Source organism: Hypomesus transpacificus, chromosome 10 (genome assembly GCF_021917145.1).
Source record: "Hypomesus transpacificus isolate Combined female chromosome 10, fHypTra1, whole genome shotgun sequence".
In the NCBI taxonomy this organism is placed as follows: Eukaryota; Metazoa; Chordata; class Actinopteri; order Osmeriformes; family Osmeridae; genus Hypomesus; species Hypomesus transpacificus.
Genome location: NC_061069.1, coordinates 4,566,846 through 4,586,393, shown reverse-complemented (window position 1 = coordinate 4,586,393; position 19,548 = coordinate 4,566,846). Strand labels below are relative to the sequence as shown.

General features: G+C 46.2%; 2 protein-coding genes across 2 annotated transcripts; both read left to right on the top strand.

The window, feature by feature from the left end:
* Positions 1-1,212: 1,212 nt before the first annotated feature.
* LOC124472103 (zonadhesin-like) lies at positions 1,213-13,659 on the top strand. Its single transcript, XM_047026703.1, has 26 exons — positions 1,213-1,438; positions 1,608-1,660; positions 2,092-2,181; positions 3,204-3,466; positions 3,773-3,854; positions 3,946-4,340; positions 4,664-5,228; positions 5,416-5,618; positions 5,793-6,176; positions 6,517-6,818; positions 7,034-7,299; positions 7,782-7,832; positions 8,031-8,168; positions 8,524-8,780; positions 8,996-9,080; positions 9,269-9,340; positions 9,448-9,585; positions 9,792-10,054; positions 10,234-10,318; positions 10,414-11,178; positions 11,287-11,495; positions 11,617-11,773; positions 11,932-12,269; positions 12,746-12,875; positions 13,050-13,218; positions 13,333-13,659. The coding sequence occupies exons 1-26, from the start codon at positions 1,362-1,364 to the stop codon at positions 13,364-13,366; spliced, it is 5,571 nt and encodes a 1,856-aa protein (XP_046882659.1). The 5' UTR covers positions 1,213-1,361; the 3' UTR covers positions 13,367-13,659.
* A 717-nt stretch (positions 13,660-14,376) lies between these two features.
* Positions 14,377-19,339, top strand: LOC124472998 (cell wall integrity and stress response component 4). The gene is made up of 6 exons (XM_047028203.1): positions 14,377-14,469; positions 15,947-16,117; positions 16,274-16,426; positions 18,570-18,626; positions 18,730-18,815; positions 19,003-19,339. The coding sequence occupies exons 1-6, from the start codon at positions 14,409-14,411 to the stop codon at positions 19,087-19,089; spliced, it is 615 nt and encodes a 204-aa protein (XP_046884159.1). The 5' UTR covers positions 14,377-14,408; the 3' UTR covers positions 19,090-19,339.
* Positions 19,340-19,548: the final 209 nt, after the last annotated feature.

Below are 19,548 nucleotides of genomic sequence, written 5' to 3'. Positions count from 1 at the left end.
TTTTTTTCAATTTTGTGCATCTGGTGGTTCTCCTCTTTGATTAGTGCTGAGTGTCTACTGATTCACTTAGATCATTGAATTAAAATGTGATTTTAAAATGTGGTTTATGATTGGTTCAGACGCTAATGGAACATTGAAAGGTGCATTGTTATCTCTGTGTCTGGAAGTTGAACTAATCAGAGTTGAGGGAACCTTTACCCACAACAGATTAGCCCTAAATAAATCACATCATAAAGATCGAACATTACACTCTGGCTGCAAAAGAGAAAAATAAATGTTTTTTTTTTACAAAGGTGAAGATCTGTTATTTTGATTGCCAAGCAAGATATTGCTTTATTGTCATCTACACGGAAACAGACTTCATTGACTTCATTGTCGTTGACACGGATACAGGGTTCTATGGAACTCCAGTTGTTGTTGGACTGTTCATACAGAGTTTATTAAGCAACATTATCCATGGTCTGAACAAACCAATGTCAAACCAAAGACTTCTATAAATGGGTGCTTGGTTAAGTATTAATCCTTAAGTAGTTTGGACAAGAGCGTCTGCTGAATGACTAAATGTTAATGTTTGTTTTGACTTGAATGAATTAACTCTCACCCACCCCTCTCGGCACCACAAATGTTTTAATCATAGTTGTATTGTGTCTGTGACGTCACTATCACATTCCTGTCTTTTATCAGACAGGAACTAATCAACCTAATCAATGGAAGCTTCCATACAGTAGGAGAAGAGTAACTGTTGAGTTCCAGGAGCTCCAAGCAGGTATTCTTGATGAGATCACACTATGGTCTTCAATTAAATGAGTACAACTCGTTGAATTGCTCCTGAGCAGATTGACATCAACCCCATGGATGCATCTATATGCATAATCTACCTCACAGCATTGTCTCATAGCCTATCTTATCACTGGTGGGATCCTTCGGCCATGCCTCCTATGAAACTGACTCTATACCTCTGACCTTGTAGTCAAATGCTAACACCCATTACTGTACTCATGTCCCAACTCCTGCCATTATTGCAGGTCACTTGGAGACACACAACCCGCCCACATATTTACAGCCCCCACACACCCTCCCCTGCCTTCCTGTTTCCAACTTAGCTCCACCCTGTTGCACCAGAGGGTACCTGGACAGGTGGGCGTGGGCTTCAGACTCTTATAAACCCCCTGGACCTTGCCTCCGCACACCCAGAGCTGAGCAGAGGAGCACACTGCACTCTGCATCCCCACTGCCATCACAACGGCTGCATCTCACACCAGCTTTCCCCAGAGACACACAGCTGTAAGAGGGGAGACCAGAGGGGAGACCAGAGGGAGAGTACCCGACCGTGACAGAGGATTGCCGTTGGGATATCAGCCATGAGAGGAGATACTTATTACCGTCTGCTGGTCACGGCCACTGTAGCTTCTCTGCTGCAGACAGGCATCCATGCCAGGTGAGTCTCTCCAGCCGACCCGGTCTCCACCTATGTATTCCTGACAGTCTCCTCTTTAATAGGACTCTCTGTGTCGCTGACTGAGATTACGTGACTAATCATTACACAATGCCATTCACAACCAGCTACGCTATTGATTTCAATCGTTTTTTTCTTTTCTTTCTTTCAGGACCAAAGGAGATAACGTATCAGTCACTCTTCCAAACTGGAGGACAAATTCTGGTAGGAACAGGATGTCATTCAATAGAGTTGAAAATGCAAGGTGACTTCCTGCAGCTGCTGTTTTCCTCAGAGGCACAGATATTGTTGGCAGATCAAAGGGGGGCCAGGCAGCCTTTTCAACAGTCTAAATCATAGTTTGCTGTTGTGTAGATCTCATCATTAATTCCAGTGTCATCCACATGGGCAATTTCTTGCTACAGTAACTTGGGACAAGAACACTTGGCTTGTCACAAGCCTAACAAATGAGAGGTTTCTTTCATTAGGCTCCAGCTTTTCATGAAGTATGTGGGTGCATTTTGGGTGTAATTGTGTCACAGGGTTAATCAACACTCTCTCTCTCTCTCTCTCTCTCTCTCTCTCTCTCTCCCTCTCTCTGTCTCTCTCTGATTGTCTTTCGAACCCACATAATCTTATTCACTTTCCCTTCACAGAATATGTCACAATGTGTGACTTTAACAGTGACATCACTCCATTTTGTGACTGGACCTCAGAAGGTTTTCTAAGAAGCCAAATGGAAACAGGTACGTGACTATATTACAGGCGGCCACTCCCAAGTCCATAACCTCTCAAGTGGAAAAACGTTTGAAAATATTTGCGGATAAAGTTATCCCAGGTTTTTTCAGTACCTTCATAGTTATACCAATCTGCTGTCAAGCACCAGTTTCTTGTCACCAGTCGGCAGTCTACTAGTTCACAAGGGTACACTGAGTGTTCTTGAAAGGAGGTTGTGTCTGTGTCACAGCGCAGTGAGTGCACATATGACCAGTGTAATCATCTTTAATGGGCTACAGTGCTCTCCTCAGTGTAATAAACCTGGAGTGGCTTGTCTTGAGGACCTCCTCAGAAATAGCAATTTAGCACTTCCGTGTATGGTTTTGCAAAGGATTTGTTGATCAGGGTTATGTTCAGGACTTTATGATGGTAAAAAAGTAACAAAAACTGCAGCAATTGTTTTAATGACCCCTCAAACAAATAGACGTAGTAATCCGTTTTCAAGTTAATCACCCCTTTCAAATGGCTCCATAACATCTGCTCCTGTTCATGTAAAGCCATGAAGAGCCGAGCAGGGGCAATTGGTTTCATGAGTGGTAATGTGTTTCTGTCTATGGGGAGTTTGGTTCATTAGTGACACTAAGAGAGGGACATATTAAATAGGTAGTAGTTCTGGTCACGCTGTGAGCTCAAACACATTCATTCTACTGTTCTCCTTTAAATAGGCTCAACAAGCATGTTCTGGTTCAGAATGGTCTTGCCCAAATGAAGGTTAATACAATTCAGTAAAATAACTCTCAGGGATATATTGCTTATTTGAAATGGGAAGAGGGTGTAGAAAGCACGTCCTGTTCCCTCGTTGATAACATAGCATGGCTGGGGTTTGGAAAGGATTCATGTCAACATGAAACTGCTGCTCACCTGGAGCCAAGCCCAGAACAACTTTCCCTCTTCTCTACTTTGAACTTTTGTTCTACTCTACTGTGTCCTACTTCACATCCCTCTACTCCGAATGTTTCAAATGTGCTCCTTTTCCCTGCCCCTCTCTCAGAAGAGCACGCTGTCTCTCCGGAGGGAGTGTTGGTGAGCTCGTCGGGTGAGGCCCTTCTGGAGAGCGGTGTTCTGGATTTGTCAAATGAGGCGTGTCTGGAGTTCTGGTACCAGACTCCTGCAGAGGCTCAGGGTGTGGATCTGCGAGCCCTTCTCAGAGACAGCGCCGGCCAGCGAGAGATGTGGACCTCGCCTGCCCTGGGTGGAGATGACTGGAGACAAGTGTTTGTCCCTTTGATCACCACTGATGACACCTTTGCACAGGTAGACGATGACGATGGAGACACTCACTTTCATCATTACCAGCCTAGAGCGTTGCATTGTATCAAATTTCGTACATAATACAAACTGTAAATGTTTTGGGGGGATTTTTGTTTTTGTTATGATTGTTCAAATCAAATCAAAGTGTATTTGTATAGCCCTTTTTTACAAGGACTTCACATATGCCCATCATTGGAGGTCATATTGAGATTGAATCTATCAAAGAAAGCAGTTCTGTATAAAAATTGAGTATGAATGTTTATTTTTAGTCAGTGTAAGCATGACAGGTATCCCATTACTACCTTCCAGGTTGTGTTGGAGGCTGTGCACAGCCTGCCTGAGGGAGGGAAGGTTTCCATTGACCGCGTAGGAGTCCGGAGAGGACAGTGTGGTGAGTGGCTCGAGATACTGTAATCACCACCCTCAAAACCGAGATTAGACAAAGGAGTCTTGGTGATCACTATCTTCATGTTTCTCAACAGGTATCCAGTGTGACCTGGACTCTCAGTTCTGGACAGACCAGAACACCCAATGCGTGTGTTCAGCTGGCCAGCTCTCCTGCTCCTCCTCCTCCAAAAACTCCTCCTGTGCTGATGGTCAGACCTGTGGTCCTCAGAGATCCAGCAGCCCCGGGACCTGCACTGCCCACAGCGACTCCTACTGCAGTACCTTTGACGGGGCCGTGTTTAGCTTTGTGGGCTCCTGCACCTACGTCCTGACGAAGGTGTGCTCGCCCCTGGAGTCCCTGGCCCAGTTCAGTGTTGAGGTGCGGAGCAAACAGAAGGACAACTCGTCCCTGCCATCCATCGAGCAGGTCAACGTAGCGCTGGGGAACCTGAGGGTGTCCATGCTGAAGAGGCAGAATCACCGAGTCATGGTGAGGGCGAGTCGATGATGTTTACCGAGTGTCTTCAACATGTTGTATCAAACGTTTCTCGGGTTTAACCACTGTATTTATGACAGGGCTTAATCCAGACCATAACTACTGGGTGTTGCAATCTTCAAACTCATTAAACTGATAAACGTTTTGCAACCAAGTTGACAAATGGTTTGCATAATCGGACAGAATTCAACATTTCTATTGGCTAGTAGGCAGGACTTTGCAGTTGTTTGAAGATTCATTTTGTTTAACTTAAAATAATCTGAAATGTATAATAATAGTCTTCATATGCAGTATCATCAGCTCTTGTTGTCCTGCAGGTGAACGGTATCTGGAGGAAGCTCCCTCTGAGCCTGAACGGAGGCTCGCTCAAGATCCTCAGCAACCTCGCCAGGGTCGTCCTTAAAACCGACTTTGGCCTGTTTGTTTCCTACGACGAAACTAGCACCGCCCACGTCACCTTGCCCGCCTCCTACTCTGGCAAGGTCTGTGGCATGTGTGGGAATTTCAACCAGTGGAGGGACGATGACCTCCGAACCCCGGATGGCGTGACGGCCCCCAGCGCCAATGCCCTGGTCCAAAGCTGGCAGAGCTCCAGGGAGGGGTCCTCCTGTGAAACCCCTGTAACCCCCCACCCATGCTCCCCCAGCCAGGAGGCAGAGTACTCCAGTGAGCCCTACTGCGGAGCGCTGGTCTCGGGCACAGGGCCCTTCGCAGGCTGCCTCTCCGTCCTGGGGGCCGAGAGCTACTTCCGGAGCTGCGTGGCAGGGATGTGCAATTCCCACGCAGATCCGTCCTCAATGTGCGACACCATGCAGGCCTACGCTCACCTGTGCATCAAGGCTGGAGTCCTGGTGCCCGCCTGGAGGAACTCGTCTATCTGTCGTACGTCGATTTGTTACTTCATATTAATAATAATAACAATGAAGTGCTGTTATTTGTATGTTCCTGCAGCTTCCTCTTTCAGAGTTCCCTTTCATAAACTCATGACCTGCGATGGGGTAAACAGTCATCCTTTGACACCACTCACATTTAACACATCTTTTCACCCCTTTGCCCCCTTGAACTTTAGCCTTGGAGTGCGGCGCCAACAGCCACTACAACGCCTGCTCCGAGGGCTGCCCCGAGGTGTGTTCCGCCCTGGACGCGGCGGTGGCGGGACCATGTGGCAGCTGCCAGGAGAGGTGCGAGTGCGACCCCGGCTTCAAGCTCAGTGTGGTGGGCTGCGTCCCCACCGAGGACTGCGGATGCTGGATGGACGGAAACCACTACGAGGTAACGTGGGTGCCCAGACCATCAGCACACCGTGTCGTGTCATCGCCATTTGTGGAAACGCGAGTCAAACATCGGAAGTTGGAAATATATTGGGGGGGGGCAGGGGGCGGGGGTAATAATGATTCAACCAGAGGCATAGGTGTTGACCGTGTTGTCTTCCTGGTCTGGTTCCAGAGAGGAGTCTCCTTCATGGACGGCGAGTGCAAGCATGAGTGCCGCTGCATGGGCGACAACAACATCCAGTGTCTGTCCACGTCCTGCGGCGCGGGGGAGGTGTGCACGGCCTTGGACAGTGTCCACGGCTGCCACGCCTCGGCCCCCGTCACCTGCAGCGTCTACGGAGACCCCCACTACATCACCTTCGACGACAAGAAGTACGTCTTCCAGGGGGGCTGCAACTACACCCTGGCCACCACCTGCGGGGGGCACACGCCCATCCAGTTCACCGTGAGCGGACGCAACCAGAACCCAGGCAGCCGGCCTTGGTCCAATCTGGACTCTGTGGCCCTGAGGGTCCAGGAGCTCCACATGCTCCTACACCACAGCCTGGATGTCTATGTAAGCATGAACAACCGCCCTGAGAAAGCCCTGCCCTGCATCTGCCCGGCTGATCTCATTTGTTCACCCACTCATTTCTGTCATTCCTTCCTTCATAGGAAGGTGGTTCATAGGTTAGTTAGTTAGGTATTTGTCACCACGGTTATGTCATGTAAACAGAAGGAGCTGTCTCCTGGCATTAGCCTCACTTCACAACCCTCAACAGATCTAATGGCCTCAGGGCTTTAACATCCTGTACAAAGACATGTGTAAATTAACCCCATCTGTAGACTAATAAAATGAATCTTGAACACGGAAATAATCTGCACAGATCACCCAGTCATGAAACTTTGTGTGGCAGATGAACGGTGGTTTGGCTGCTCTGCCCCTGGAATACAACGGGACATCCAACCAGTACTCCGTGAGAGTGTCCCGGAAGGCGCAGTTTGTCGTTGTGGAGACAGACTTTGGTCTGAAGATGCAGGTGGACGGCAAGGGCAGGCTCTTCCTGGAGGTGGACGAGCGCTACTACGCCGAGATGTGCGGCCTGTGCGGCACCTACTCCAACGACCAGGAAGACGACTTTCTCATGCCAGACGGCAACTCCACCACCGAGAGCTTTGTGTTTGGCAACAGCTGGAGAGAGGTGGATGATAGTCACCAGTGAGTCGCATGCACTTCCCAGAAAGGAATTTCATCATGTCATTAAGTCTCTGGCGTAATAAATCGACGACACTCCTCATGAGTAATATATCAGTCATTAAACAGATAAGACCCATGGACACACAGATTCAAAGATCAGCCAAAGATTCAAAGATCGTTGAACGACATTCTCACTGTTTATCTCCTCCCCCCTTCAACCCCCCTCTCTCCCCCAGCTGTGTCGCCCGGCCCGATGAGCCCCCCACCTGTGACCCGCACCTGGAGAGCGAGGCCTTGGCGGAGTGTGAAAAGCTCGGGGGGCTGGCGTTCCAGCCCTGCCACGGCACCCTGCACGCCCAGATCTACATGGAAAGCTGCCAGTATGACCACTGCACCTCGGGTGGAGACCGCCGGGTGCTCTGCGCCTCTCTGGAGAGCTACGTGGCAGCCTGCCAGGTGGCCGGGGTGGAGCTGGGGGACTGGAGGAACGACACAGCCTGCGGTGAGGAGGAGGACGAGGACGAGGAGGAGGAGGAGGAGGAGAGGAGGAGGAGGGGGAGGGGTAGGAGGAGGAGGAGGAGGAGGAGGAGGAGGAGGAGGAGGAGGAGGAGGAGGAGGAGGAGGAGGAGGAGGACGAGGACGAGGAGGAGGAGGAGGAGGAGAGGAGGAGGAGGGGGAGGGGTAGGAGGAGGAGGAGGAGGAGGAGGAGGAGGAGGAGGAGGAGGGAGAGGGGTAGGAGGAGGAGGAGGAGGAGGAGGAGGAGGAGGAGGAGGAGGAGGAGGAGGAGGAGGAGGAGGAGGAGGGGGAGGAGGAGGAGGACTGGCTCAGCTTCCTGTCCACTTCTTCTTCTTCCCCTATTCCTCCTCATAATCATTTGCTTCTCTCCTATTTCACCACAGCTTCTCTGTACTCTCTGACCAGTCTGAGGAACTCTATTTTTTATTGTGTGTTATAATGCTGGCCTGTCTCTCCTCTCTGTTTCAGCTGTTCTCCCTACCCCTAACCCTACTGAGCCCAGTACAACCCACATGACTAGTAAGAATTTACATCACGGTCAATATTGCATTCATTGTATTCTGATGTCAATTTGATGGGTGGTTTAAAATCATACATATCAGTCATGTTGTTCAATGGCAGAGGTCACATGCCTCTTATGATCGAAACTGTAGGGTCAACATCATCTGTTTGTCTCTTCTGATGAGTAAGTGTTTGTTTGTGTTGCGTTTTCCACAGTGTGTCCCCTGAACTGTAACTTTGATGACAACCTGTGTGGGTGGGAGCAACTCATCCAGGACAGCTTTGATTGGACAAGACGGAGTGGACCAACCCCCTCTGACCTCACTGGACCTACTCAAGATCACACCTCTGGATGTAAGGGGTTAACAAATATGTGCAGTTCTACCATTTAAGATAAATGTAGTCAATGCCAGATAGAGCGATTGAATATAATATGTAGTGATTAAAAACACATATTATATGTTAGTTTGATCTCTCTGTTTAGCCTGGGTCTGGGTTACAAATACAATTTGAAGCCCTTTCAAATACATTTCATCCTGCTTGAAACAACAGAACTATTAGAACAGAGTGCTGCATAACATTTTAACCCCACACCCATGACTCTCCAGACACAATCTATCTAATACAATTTGACGCAGCTCTCGCCAAACAAACAAACGTCTCAAATACATACATGGAGAGTGGTTAAAGAGTGTTGTCTGTTGTCCAGACGGCTTCTACATCTACATTGAGGGCGACGGCGTGCACCATGGGGACTCTGCCCGCCTCCTCAGCTCCACCTGCCAGCTCAGAGGACAGTCCTGCCTGCGCTTCTTCTACCACATTTACGGGCAGGCGACAGCCATGGCCCTCAACATCTACCTGCTGCACCAGGGCAAGGCCACCAAGCTGTGGTCCCGGGTCAACAACCAGGGCTCTGAGTGGCTTCCTGCTGCCATTGATATTGATGTCTCAGGACCATACCAGGTAGGACCTCGCCATGACTCCAACGGGACTGTCAATATTGTACTGTTAATTCAAAAATGATGTGTCAATACTGTACTGTCAATGCTTGGAACGATCTATCAGCCTAACCTAATAGGCTTTAGATAGTGGCCTTAGACAGTGATGTCATCACTCCACATCAGAGCGTGGTGTGATGATGTAGAAGGAGTTACTCCATCTGGTTGTTTCTGCATCAGATCATCATCGAGGGCATCAGAGGCTCGGACCCTGGGACTGACGTGGCTCTGGATGATATCTCCGTCCAGGCGGGATCCTGCTCAGGTAGCGACTTGTGGACCTCACTCTGCTCACCACGGTTGTAGTTATTGTTGGTGTTTGTAGCTCTTTGGGCTGTCATCATTAGGTATGTTTTGCATGCACCGTTTGTCGCTCGACTGTTACGTGATAACAGCCTTAGGATGTGTAGAAAAACATGTGCATAATCTTGTTTGCATCTTCACATTGTTTAGGGTATTTCGGGATAGGGGACAGTGAGACGTCAGTTACTTCCATTCCAGGGGACAAGGGTGTCTCATTCCCAGGTAAGCTCAGTCAAAAATAGAGACTTATCTGGTTACATGTTGCATTTTTTCATCAAATGTTACTATCCTTCTCACCTTTTCACAATTTATATGAATGCTCTCTGCAGCCTGTGACATCGACTGCGGTTTCGACACCAACCTCTGCAGTTGGGAGCAGACGATAACCGACGCTTTTGATTGGACCTGGCAGAGTGGCTCCACCCCCACCCTGATGACCGGCCCATGGTTTGATCACACACGTGGAGGTAATGTTGATTTCTTATCATCTGTAAAATAATTCGGGTCATGGTCCTGAGGGGCCAAGGTGACCATTTTCAAACAGTCAATGAACAGAATGTTCTCTTTCAACTCCAAAACATATTGTAAATTCCATTGCTATCTTTTTTTAAATCTCTAATCATATCTCTCTCTTAAACGCTATTTACTGTCAACTCGTCTCTACTCCACCCAGATACCACTGGTCACTACCTGTACATCGAGGCTAGCAGCGTGTCGTACGGGGACACGTCCCGTCTAATCAGCTCCGAGTGCTCTGAACCGGGGCCCCAGTGTCTCCAGTTCTGGTACCACATGCACGGCTCAGCCGAGACCATGGGCCTGCACGTCTACCTGCTCCAGGGACGCTTTGCCGATGGGGTGTGGTGGAAGAGGAACGAACAGGGAGATGCATGGAGACTGGCCCAGGTGGACCTCAACACCACTGGTCCATTCCAGGTATGGATATCCAGAGTCACATGACTATGGCTGGCTGGAAGGGGTGGAGGGTGGTGGTTTTTGGGAATGACTTTGTAGTACGCATTGGCTGAATATAGTTTCAAAGTTCTTCCTGCAACATTATCTCCTGAGCAGAGTGGGCTGATGTGGGAGGTTGACCTTTAAACGTTCAACTTCAGATCATCTTTGAGGGACGTAGGGGATCAAACGATGAGTCTGACGTGGCCATAGATGACGTGTCTCTTCATCGTGGAAACTGTGCCGGTAGGAGAACTCTGTCTTTGGTCTTTAGATTTCATAACAATGCAAACTATGTGGAGGGGATTTCGTTTTGTAACTGTGATGCTGCTTTGCTGCAGATCTGATTAAACCAACAGCGCCAGCAACCCCTGGCCCAATCACAACTCAGAAGCCTGTGACTCCTCCTGTCTATACCTCCACTCTACAACCACCAATCCCAACCACTGATAGACCACTGCCCGCAACTACAGCAAGTCCTGTAAACCCGACCACACAGAAACCTGTACCTCCAACCACGGAAAGACCACAACCCCCAACCACAGCAGGTCCTGTGAACCCAACCACACAGAAACCTGTACCTCCAACCACAGAAGGACCACAACTTCCAACCACAGCAAGTCCTGTGAACCCGACCACACAGAAACCTCTTCCTCCAACCACAGAAAGACCACAACCTCCAACCACAGCAAGTCCTGTGAACCCGACCACACAGAAACCTGTACCTCCAACCACAGAAAGACCACAACCTCCAACCACAGCAAGTCCTGTGAACCCGACCACACAGAAACCTGTACTTCCAACCACAGCAGGTCCTGTGAACCCGACCACACAGAAACCTCTTCCTCCAACCACAGAAAGACCACAACCTCCAACCACAGCAGGACCTGTGAACCCGACCACACAGAAACCTGTACCTCCAACCACAGAAGGACCACAACCTCCGACCACAGCAGGTCCTGTGAACCTGACCACACAGAAACCTGTACCTCCAACCACAGAAGGACCACAACCTCCGACCACAGCAGGTCCTGTTAACCCGACCACACAGAAACCTTTTCCTCCAACCACAGAAAGACCCCAGCCTCCAACAACCATAAGGCCAAGTGAGTTTTCAAATAATCATAAAAAGCTACTATCACTTCAACTGCCCTAACACAACCTTTTTCCTTTTATACTCAAATGATGATTTGTTTTTTGTTTTTTCACTCTAGCGCCCTCTTGCCCTAAGAACAGCCACTACACCACATGTATCTCAGCTTGCCAGCCCACCTGTAAGTACCTGCATGGCCCCCCTGCCTGCCAAGCTGACGAGCCCTGTGTGGAGGGCTGTGTGTGTGACGACGGCTTTGCACTCAAACAGAGAGTGTGCGTGCCCATCCAGCAGTGCGGCTGCGTGGACCGTAGTGGTAATGTCCATCAAGTGAGTAAAGATATCCATCCTTTGCATCCACAATACTATTTGAAACTCGGACTCGAGCAAACAATTTAGTCTGGTTCAACAGAATTGAACTAGCTAATGGTATTCATCATTTGCTTTCCAGTTTGACGAAGTGTGGTACACAGAGCACTGCAGTGAGAAGTGTGAGTGTGAAGAAAAGCACGGACTGGGAGAGATTGATTGTGACGACAAAGACGAATGTGATGATGATTCTGTTTGCCTTCAAAACGAGCAGGGCCAGTATCACTGTAAATCTACAGGTAAGCCCACAACTCAGGAACCATAACATAAACCATCTGTCTACTATTTATGGATGGAAAACTTGTCAAATGGATTGATACATTTTGAGTGTCCAGATAGAACAACATTACTCAAATTGAGACTAGTTGTGGTTCATCGTCAATGTCGTCTTTTCTAGACTTCAGCGAGTGCAGCATCAACGGAGACCCAGAGTACAGGACTTTTGACGACATGAAGCACGAGTTTGAGGGACGCTACTCCTACATCCTGGTCCAGACCACTGACCTGTCAAAGAACCTTCCAGAACTTTACATCGAGGGTATCAATGAACTGATTGATGACCACGATGGAGAACAAAACAGTATCGGTGAGGACAGCAGTCACAGCGACAGTAGCAGTGAACAGGACAGCAGCGATGAAGACAGTAGAGAGGACAGTGATGCCATGCGTCTGAGAGGCCTGAAGATCCGCGTCTACAACCACACCGTGGAATTTAAGGAAAACAGGAAACTGGTGGTGTGTATGCAGGTCTTAAGACTGTTGGTCTGTCTGTCCCTCAGCCTGTATGTCTGTGGCTTGTGTTTTGGATTTGTGCCTGTGGGGGTGTGTGGGGGGTGCTTCATGTGAGAGAGAGAGAGAGAGAGAGAGAGAGAGAGAGAGAGAGAGAGAGAGAGAGAGAGAGAGAGACATGTGAGCCAAATTGACACTTGCCAGATCAGACATGGGAGGTTCATGAAGAGACTGATGACAGGAACACCTACTGAAAGGATTACTTACATAGCAATCTTCTTGTGCTTGAGTGAGCGTGACAGGTCTTTGGAACCCTAAATCTCGCTCTTGCTCTCTCTCTCCTCTCTCTCTCTCTCTCTCTCTGTCAAGGAAGCAGAATTTACACATTTAAAGCTTAGTCAACCTCTCTCTCTAAAGTCTCTCTTTTGATTTCTCCCTGTCTCTCTCATTCTGTATTTCTATTCGTCCCCCTCTACCTCTAGCTGGATGGAAGGACCACTCGTACCCCTGTCTCCCCAACTAGTGGTCTACAGATTCGCGAGCGATCCTCTCGTATCTACTTGAAGACAGACTTTGGCCTCTCTGTAGAGTTTGATGGGCACAACAGAGCAGGTGACACTACTTCCTCGAATATTTTCCTTTTCTTGTTAGAACATCAATACTAATCTAATGAGGAAGTCCAGTAAACATATCCAAAGAATCAAACTGCACTTGAATCACTACTATTAAATTACCCTTTTTTCACTGTGATCAATTCTTGTCTCAGACTATGATTATTCTGTGCAGAGATTGTCCTGCCACACGTGTACAAGAGGAGGGTCGGGGGCCTTTGTGGGAATTTTGATGGTAAACGGAAGAACGACCTGATGAAGCCGACCGGTGACAAGGCCAAGAATGTACAGGAATTTGGCGAGAGCTGGAGAGTGACAGACGACATGCTGATAATCCAAAGGAGGTACTAACAAGCTCACTGATTGGATGAAGTGCTATTTTTTATTTGTGTTTTTGTATTGAAAATATGTGGACAAAACATGACAGTTTTCACAACTGTTTCTATTTTTGTGCTCAGGCGATCGTCTCCCTCTCATGGTTCCTCAGTTTGAGATGAGACTGCCAGGTTTCTCCACGGCCAGGTGTGTTGATCATGGTTCAGCTCTTGTACAACTCAGAGGTGCTTCTGGACACTTACAGCCACGTTGATGAACTCCCCTCTCTCAATCTCTCACCAGGATGCAAAAAACAATCCTGTTATGGAGCTTTCTAAATAGCATTGTCCTGTCTGTGCACATATCATAACGTTTTCCCATGTGACCCCTGTATACAGCACCCCACACATGTATTAAAAAGAAGTGTCACACCCACAAATGTCGTATTAATTCCAAAACTATGTATTAAATTATTACAACTATTTACCATTTTACTGTACTTTACTTTTTAGGATTAAGTGATGATACCATTTATTGGGCTGAGCCAGGCATAACATGGATTCATGTACATATGACTTAATAAAAAAATGCTGTAATACATAATGCTGGTATTTTTGTTATTTGTTTTTGTATACAAAATGTGTTTTAATAGTAATATTATAAATCTGTGCTCAGTACTAACACGTGCAATTCCACCAGCGGGGTATTCCAGAAAGCAGGTTGTGTGACATACCCGAGTAAGTTAACTCCCCAGCTGACACCCAGCGTTGTAGCAACATTTCCAGTAGGTTGCTGCAACATTGTGAATCAGCTGGGGGGTTAACTTACCCGGTTATGTGGTATAACCTGCTTTCTGGAATACCCCCCAGAAATAAAGTTTGATGATGGTGTTTCGTGTTTCCATGTTGTTGAGAAATGAGAAGTTCAAATATTTTGTATTTTATTTAGTGGGCCTTTTCTACAAATTTACACCAAGTCATTGTAAAGTAACCGACTTGCGTCATGTCTGAATGCTTGAATAGACAAACTGAAGTCCACAACATTTCCTCATAATCCAAACACCCAAAACCGTCCCTGAAAAAACAGTGAGCTTCAAGTAGAACCCAAAGAAACAGGTAAGACTGGAAAATAGTCTGGTAGACAATGGTATTGTGTGTGTCTGTGTGGAAGTATATGTGTGTAAAAGTCTTCACACTATATACAACTATAAGACATCAGTATGGATGGCTGGACTCTGCTGTCGTTTCTGATGCCACTGCTCCAACTTAACATATATGGAGGTATGGAACAAGAATGTTTAAACTTTATGACTTTGTACATTCTCAGTATTTATATATAGAGCTTTTTGAGACAGAGGTTTTAAAAAACTTAGTTATAGGATCCTTTTCAGGTCTGTAATTTTAAATATTGAACTCTTTAATGACTAAAATAACCATCTCGGTTTCTAAGCTGCTCCTGAAAACACATTTGCAACTTTAAAGTTTTATTCATTTTGTTTTCTATCTAGTCACAAACAGCTCTATATTATCACGGTGAGGTATTATGTTTTGTCTGATGTATATTGTTAATCAATTGAACTAGTACGTTGATGTACTATTTGATCTATGTACACACCAAAGAAGCAAAGTTCTGTGTTAGCAGGATTTGAATGAAAACACTATAACACCATCACCGTAATTGTTAAAAGATCAAACAAGCCTTGGACGTGGACATGTTTATCATTCTGTCTTGTCCTGTTTAAAAGTCTCAGTAATTGGGCCAAACAGTCCGATTAAAGTAACAATAGTAAAGAAATGTGTACAGTAGTATTGAACTTAATACTTAGAAGAGGATCCTTGTGGTTGAAGGACAGACAAGTCTGTTACTGTAATCTGGGTTCAGCAAAGTTGTTAAAGTGCCTTTGGAATGCAGTAAAACTCCATCACTTAAAATGATATGTTATAGACTTAACTTTTAATTTAAAAATAATAGACCAATTATCACCCGTCGTCAAACAACTGTCAAGCAGGCTCAACTGCGCATGTCGGTTGCAAAAGACGAACTTCTCCCTGGTCTATTACACTTGGAGTGTCGATCAGGTCATCACATATCTCTGGCCATTGGATTGCGGTCTGTACCGGGCGACATTCTCACTCAAATTTCAAGACTTTTGTGACCCAAATTTATGCGACAGATCAATGGGTAATCGCTTTCTCTCTTAAAGGCTGTCCTCCTTGACCTTTTTGGTCTTTTTAAATCTAACTATTTTTATTATCCGCGTGGTCCTTTTGCCATTTAAAATTCTATCCTTTCCCGGTTTTCTGCAACCACATTGCGTGCGCATCCCGAATGTTTACAAACAAATAATTGGTCTATTGCCATCAATATACACACAAAACCCTATATTACTGTAACTGGAGACTTTTTAATGTGCATTAGCATTTTTGTAAAACTGAAATAGCTTTTTAGGTACTCAGATCCTTTGCTATGTTAAACAAGATTTAGATGAGCCACATCCTTTTTTCCTTTCATTGTCCTTGAGATGTCTGTAAATTGATAAACATTTATTATTTTCTGGAATAGTTTCCTGATGCACTGTGTGTAGTTTTTAAAATATTGTTAATTTGTGTTCAGTATTATTTTAGTGTATTAATGTGGAGAAAAAGCTACCTACCTCCAGCCCTACTGAATCCACCCCTGAACCTGTTCCTATCACCACCACCTCCTCCACCCCTCCGTTCATTCCCTGCTCTTCCTCCACCCCACCATCCAATATAGCTGCCTTGGATTCCTCCACCCCTGCTGTCATCCCAGACACCTCGACAGCCTCCACCCAGTCTACTACCACAGCCACCTCTACTTCTGCTCCATCCCTGCCATCCACTACATCCTCCGCTCCTCCATCCATCCCAGCTGCCTCCTCATCCACTACTTCATCCAGTACACAGGGTAGGTCTAACCCTAACCAGCTCTCCTAACTCTGTGCCCAACAAAATCAATATTGAGTAAAGATGTGTATTATCAGCATTTGATCCATTCCAAATCATATTTGGTTTAGATATCATGTTGGATATTTGATATTCTTACCGTTGTGTTTTCTTCCAGGTGGATGTGCCAGCCCCTCTGTATTGTGTTGTACAGGCCAAGACAATAGCTGTACCAGAGTGGACTCAGATACTAACAGACAATGTTTTTGTGACGAGGGTTGTCAAGTTAACCAAGATTGCTGCTTGGACTACCAAGGAATATGCAAAGAATGTAAGAAAATTGCTTGATTATACAGGTATAAGGTCTATAAGTATCTGTAATATGTTTGTCTGCAACTAAAGTCTTTCTGAAGCCCTCAGCACCATTGCCAGTCCAACACCAGCAGGAACTATTGCAGAGACGATGTCACTAACTACTTCGATATCGACTCAAGCACCACTAACCATTACATCCACCCCAGTGCAACTAGCTAGTTCTCCATCCACCCCCGTACCAACAACTAGTCCTGTTTCTACTATGGCACCACTAAATAGTATAACATCTGCCCCAGTAGCCCTTACTAGTACAGCATCCACTCCGGTACCAATAACTAGTCCCGACTCTACCATGGCACCACCAACTAGTCCTACATCTAACCCCGTACCACTAACTAGTTCTCCATCCAACCTGGTACCACCACCTAGTCCTGACTCTAACAGGCCACCACTAACTAGTCTTATATCTAAACCAGTACCAATAACTAAAACAACATCCACCCCAGTACCACCAACTAGTTATCCATCCACCCCAGTACCACATACTAGTTCTGACTTTACCATGGCTCCACTAACTGGTCCTACATCTACACCTGTACCACTAACTAGTACAACATCTACCCTATTACCACTGGCAACTACATCCATCCCAGTACCACCAACTAGTTATCCATTCACCCGAGTACGACATACTAGTTCTGACTCTACCATGGCACCACTAACTAGTCCTACATCTACCCCATTACCACTAACCACTACATCCAGGCCACTACCACTAACTAGTTCTCTATCCACCCCGGTACCAACAACTAGTCCTGTTTCTACCACGGCACCACTATTTAGTCCTACATTTACACCAGTACCAATAACTAAAATAACATCCACCCCAGTACCAATAACTAGTTCTGACACAACGATGAGACCACTAACTAGTATTACATCTACTCCGGTACCACTAACTAGTACAGAATCCAAACCAGTACCACTTACTAGTTCTGACTCTACCATAGCATCACTAACTAGTCCTATATCTACACCAGTACCACTAACTAGTACAGCATCCACCCCAGTACCACTAACTAGTACAGCATCCACCCCAGTACCACATACTAGTTCAGACTCTACGATGGCACCACTAACTAGTCCTACAGCTACCCCAGTACCACTAACGACTACAGCATCCACCCAATTACCACTAGCCACTTCATCCATCCCAGTACCAGTAACTAATACAACACCCACCCCAGTAACACTAACTAGTTCTGACTCTACCATGGCACCACTAACTAGTCCTACATCTATCCCATTACCACTAACCACTACATCCATCCCAGTAACACTAACTAGTTATCCATCCAAACCCTTACCACTTACTAGTTCTGACTCTACCATGGCACCACTAACTAGTTCTGACTCTACCAGGGCACCACTAACTAGTCCTACATCTACACCGATACCACTAACTAGTTATTTATCCACCCCAGTAACACATACTAGTTCTGACTCTACCAGGGCACCACTAACTAGTCCTACATCTACACCGATACCACTAACTAGTTATTTATCCACCCCAGTAACACATACTAGTTCTGACTCTATCATGGCACCACTAACTAGTCCTACATCTACCTTAGTACCACTAACAAATACAGCATCCACCCCAGTACCAATAACTAGCTCAGACTCTACCATGGCACCACTAACTAGTCCTACATTTACCCCATTACCACTAACCACTACATCCATCCCAGTGCCCCTAACTAGTTCTGCATTCACCCCAATACCACTAACTAGTTCTGACTCTACCATGGCACCACTAACTAGTCCTACATCTACACCGGTACCACTAACTCGTTATCCATCCACCCCAGTACCACATACTAGTTCTGACTCTATCATGGCACCACTAACTAGTCCTACATCTACCCTAGTACCACTAACTAATACAGCATCCACCCCAGTACCACTAAGTAATACTATATCCACCCCAGAACAGCTAACTAGTCTTGTACAAACACCAGTGCCACTAACTAGTTCTCCATCTAGCCTGGTGCCCCTAACCAGTCTTGTATCTACCATGGTACCATTCATCCTTCATCCTTCATCTTCCCCAATATCACTGACAACTCCTAACCCCAAACCATCATTGCCCGACACAGCCTACAGTACCTCCACAGCTTCACCACGAGATGGCAGTACACACACAGATCCCAAAGGTAAACTGCCCAGTTAATTTCTCCAGTGGGTCAACAAATAAATAAAATACTATGATTCACTTCAAATGTGCATGAAATCTATATTTCATCCATTGTATTTCAGATACTAGACCATTGGTTGTCTTTTTGACGTTTTCTGTCCTTTCTGGGGAGAACAGTGAGGAGGCTATAGTCAATGCCTTACAGAATGTAAGTGAATCCTCTCTATTTTAAAAGAGATACAACAAAATCAAACATTAGTCAAAATTTCTAAACTTATAATATACATCTGTTGATGTCACTCTAAGTCACAAGTCCACTTTTGATCAATTCTGATCATTCTGTCCAGCAGTCATTCTGTCCACCTAACTAATTCTTCTTCTCCCTGTCTCATAAGTTTTTATCCCAGACCCAAGCCCACACCCAGGGGAAGCAGACCAATGCAATCCTCAACATGAGAATCAGACGGATCAGAAAGATATGATGTCAAGATCTCCTCCACAGTGGCTTCAATTCTCACCAACACACTCCATGTTCTATTTGAGAATATACCACCAGGAGGCAGTGAAACTCTGAATGGTGTGGACTTTTGCGTGAAGGGGGAAATATACAAAGGCATTCAATATGATCTGCTGCTAGAGTAACCAAAGCTACAAAGAGAATGAACATTGCTAACATTTTAATATTGCGTAAGGCATAGTTTATTCACTTAATTTGAGGGCAGACAGACTCCCTAGACTTACATAACCAGTTTAACCATTTTTATACCTGCTGCCATCAGTTGTCTTAATAAAAATTTGTGGTAGTGATGGTTCTGTTACCTGTGTTTTTTTTCTCGAATCGGCCATCTATTGTCATATGGCCATATGTGTTTTTACGGCATGCTGCAAACCAAATTGCACTCTGTGGAAGATAAAGGAAAACATTACGCTTATTTCATATC

Coding starts and splice junctions, on each gene's coding strand:
- LOC124472103 (XM_047026703.1), top strand. CDS start 1,362: ATGAGAGGAGATACTTATTACCGTCTGCTGGTCACGGCCACTGTAGCT. Junction 1,661..2,091: donor AAACTGGAGGACAAATTCTG/GTAGGAACAGGA, acceptor TTCCCTTCACAG/AATATGTCACAATGTGTGAC. Junction 5,229..5,415: donor GAGGAACTCGTCTATCTGTC/GTACGTCGATTT, acceptor CTTGAACTTTAG/CCTTGGAGTGCGGCGCCAAC.
- LOC124472998 (XM_047028203.1), top strand. CDS start 14,409: ATGGATGGCTGGACTCTGCTGTCGTTTCTGATGCCACTGCTCCAACTT. Junction 18,627..18,729: donor TACACACACAGATCCCAAAG/GTAAACTGCCCA, acceptor ATTGTATTTCAG/ATACTAGACCATTGGTTGTC. Junction 18,816..19,002: donor TAGTCAATGCCTTACAGAAT/GTAAGTGAATCC, acceptor CTGTCTCATAAG/TTTTTATCCCAGACCCAAGC.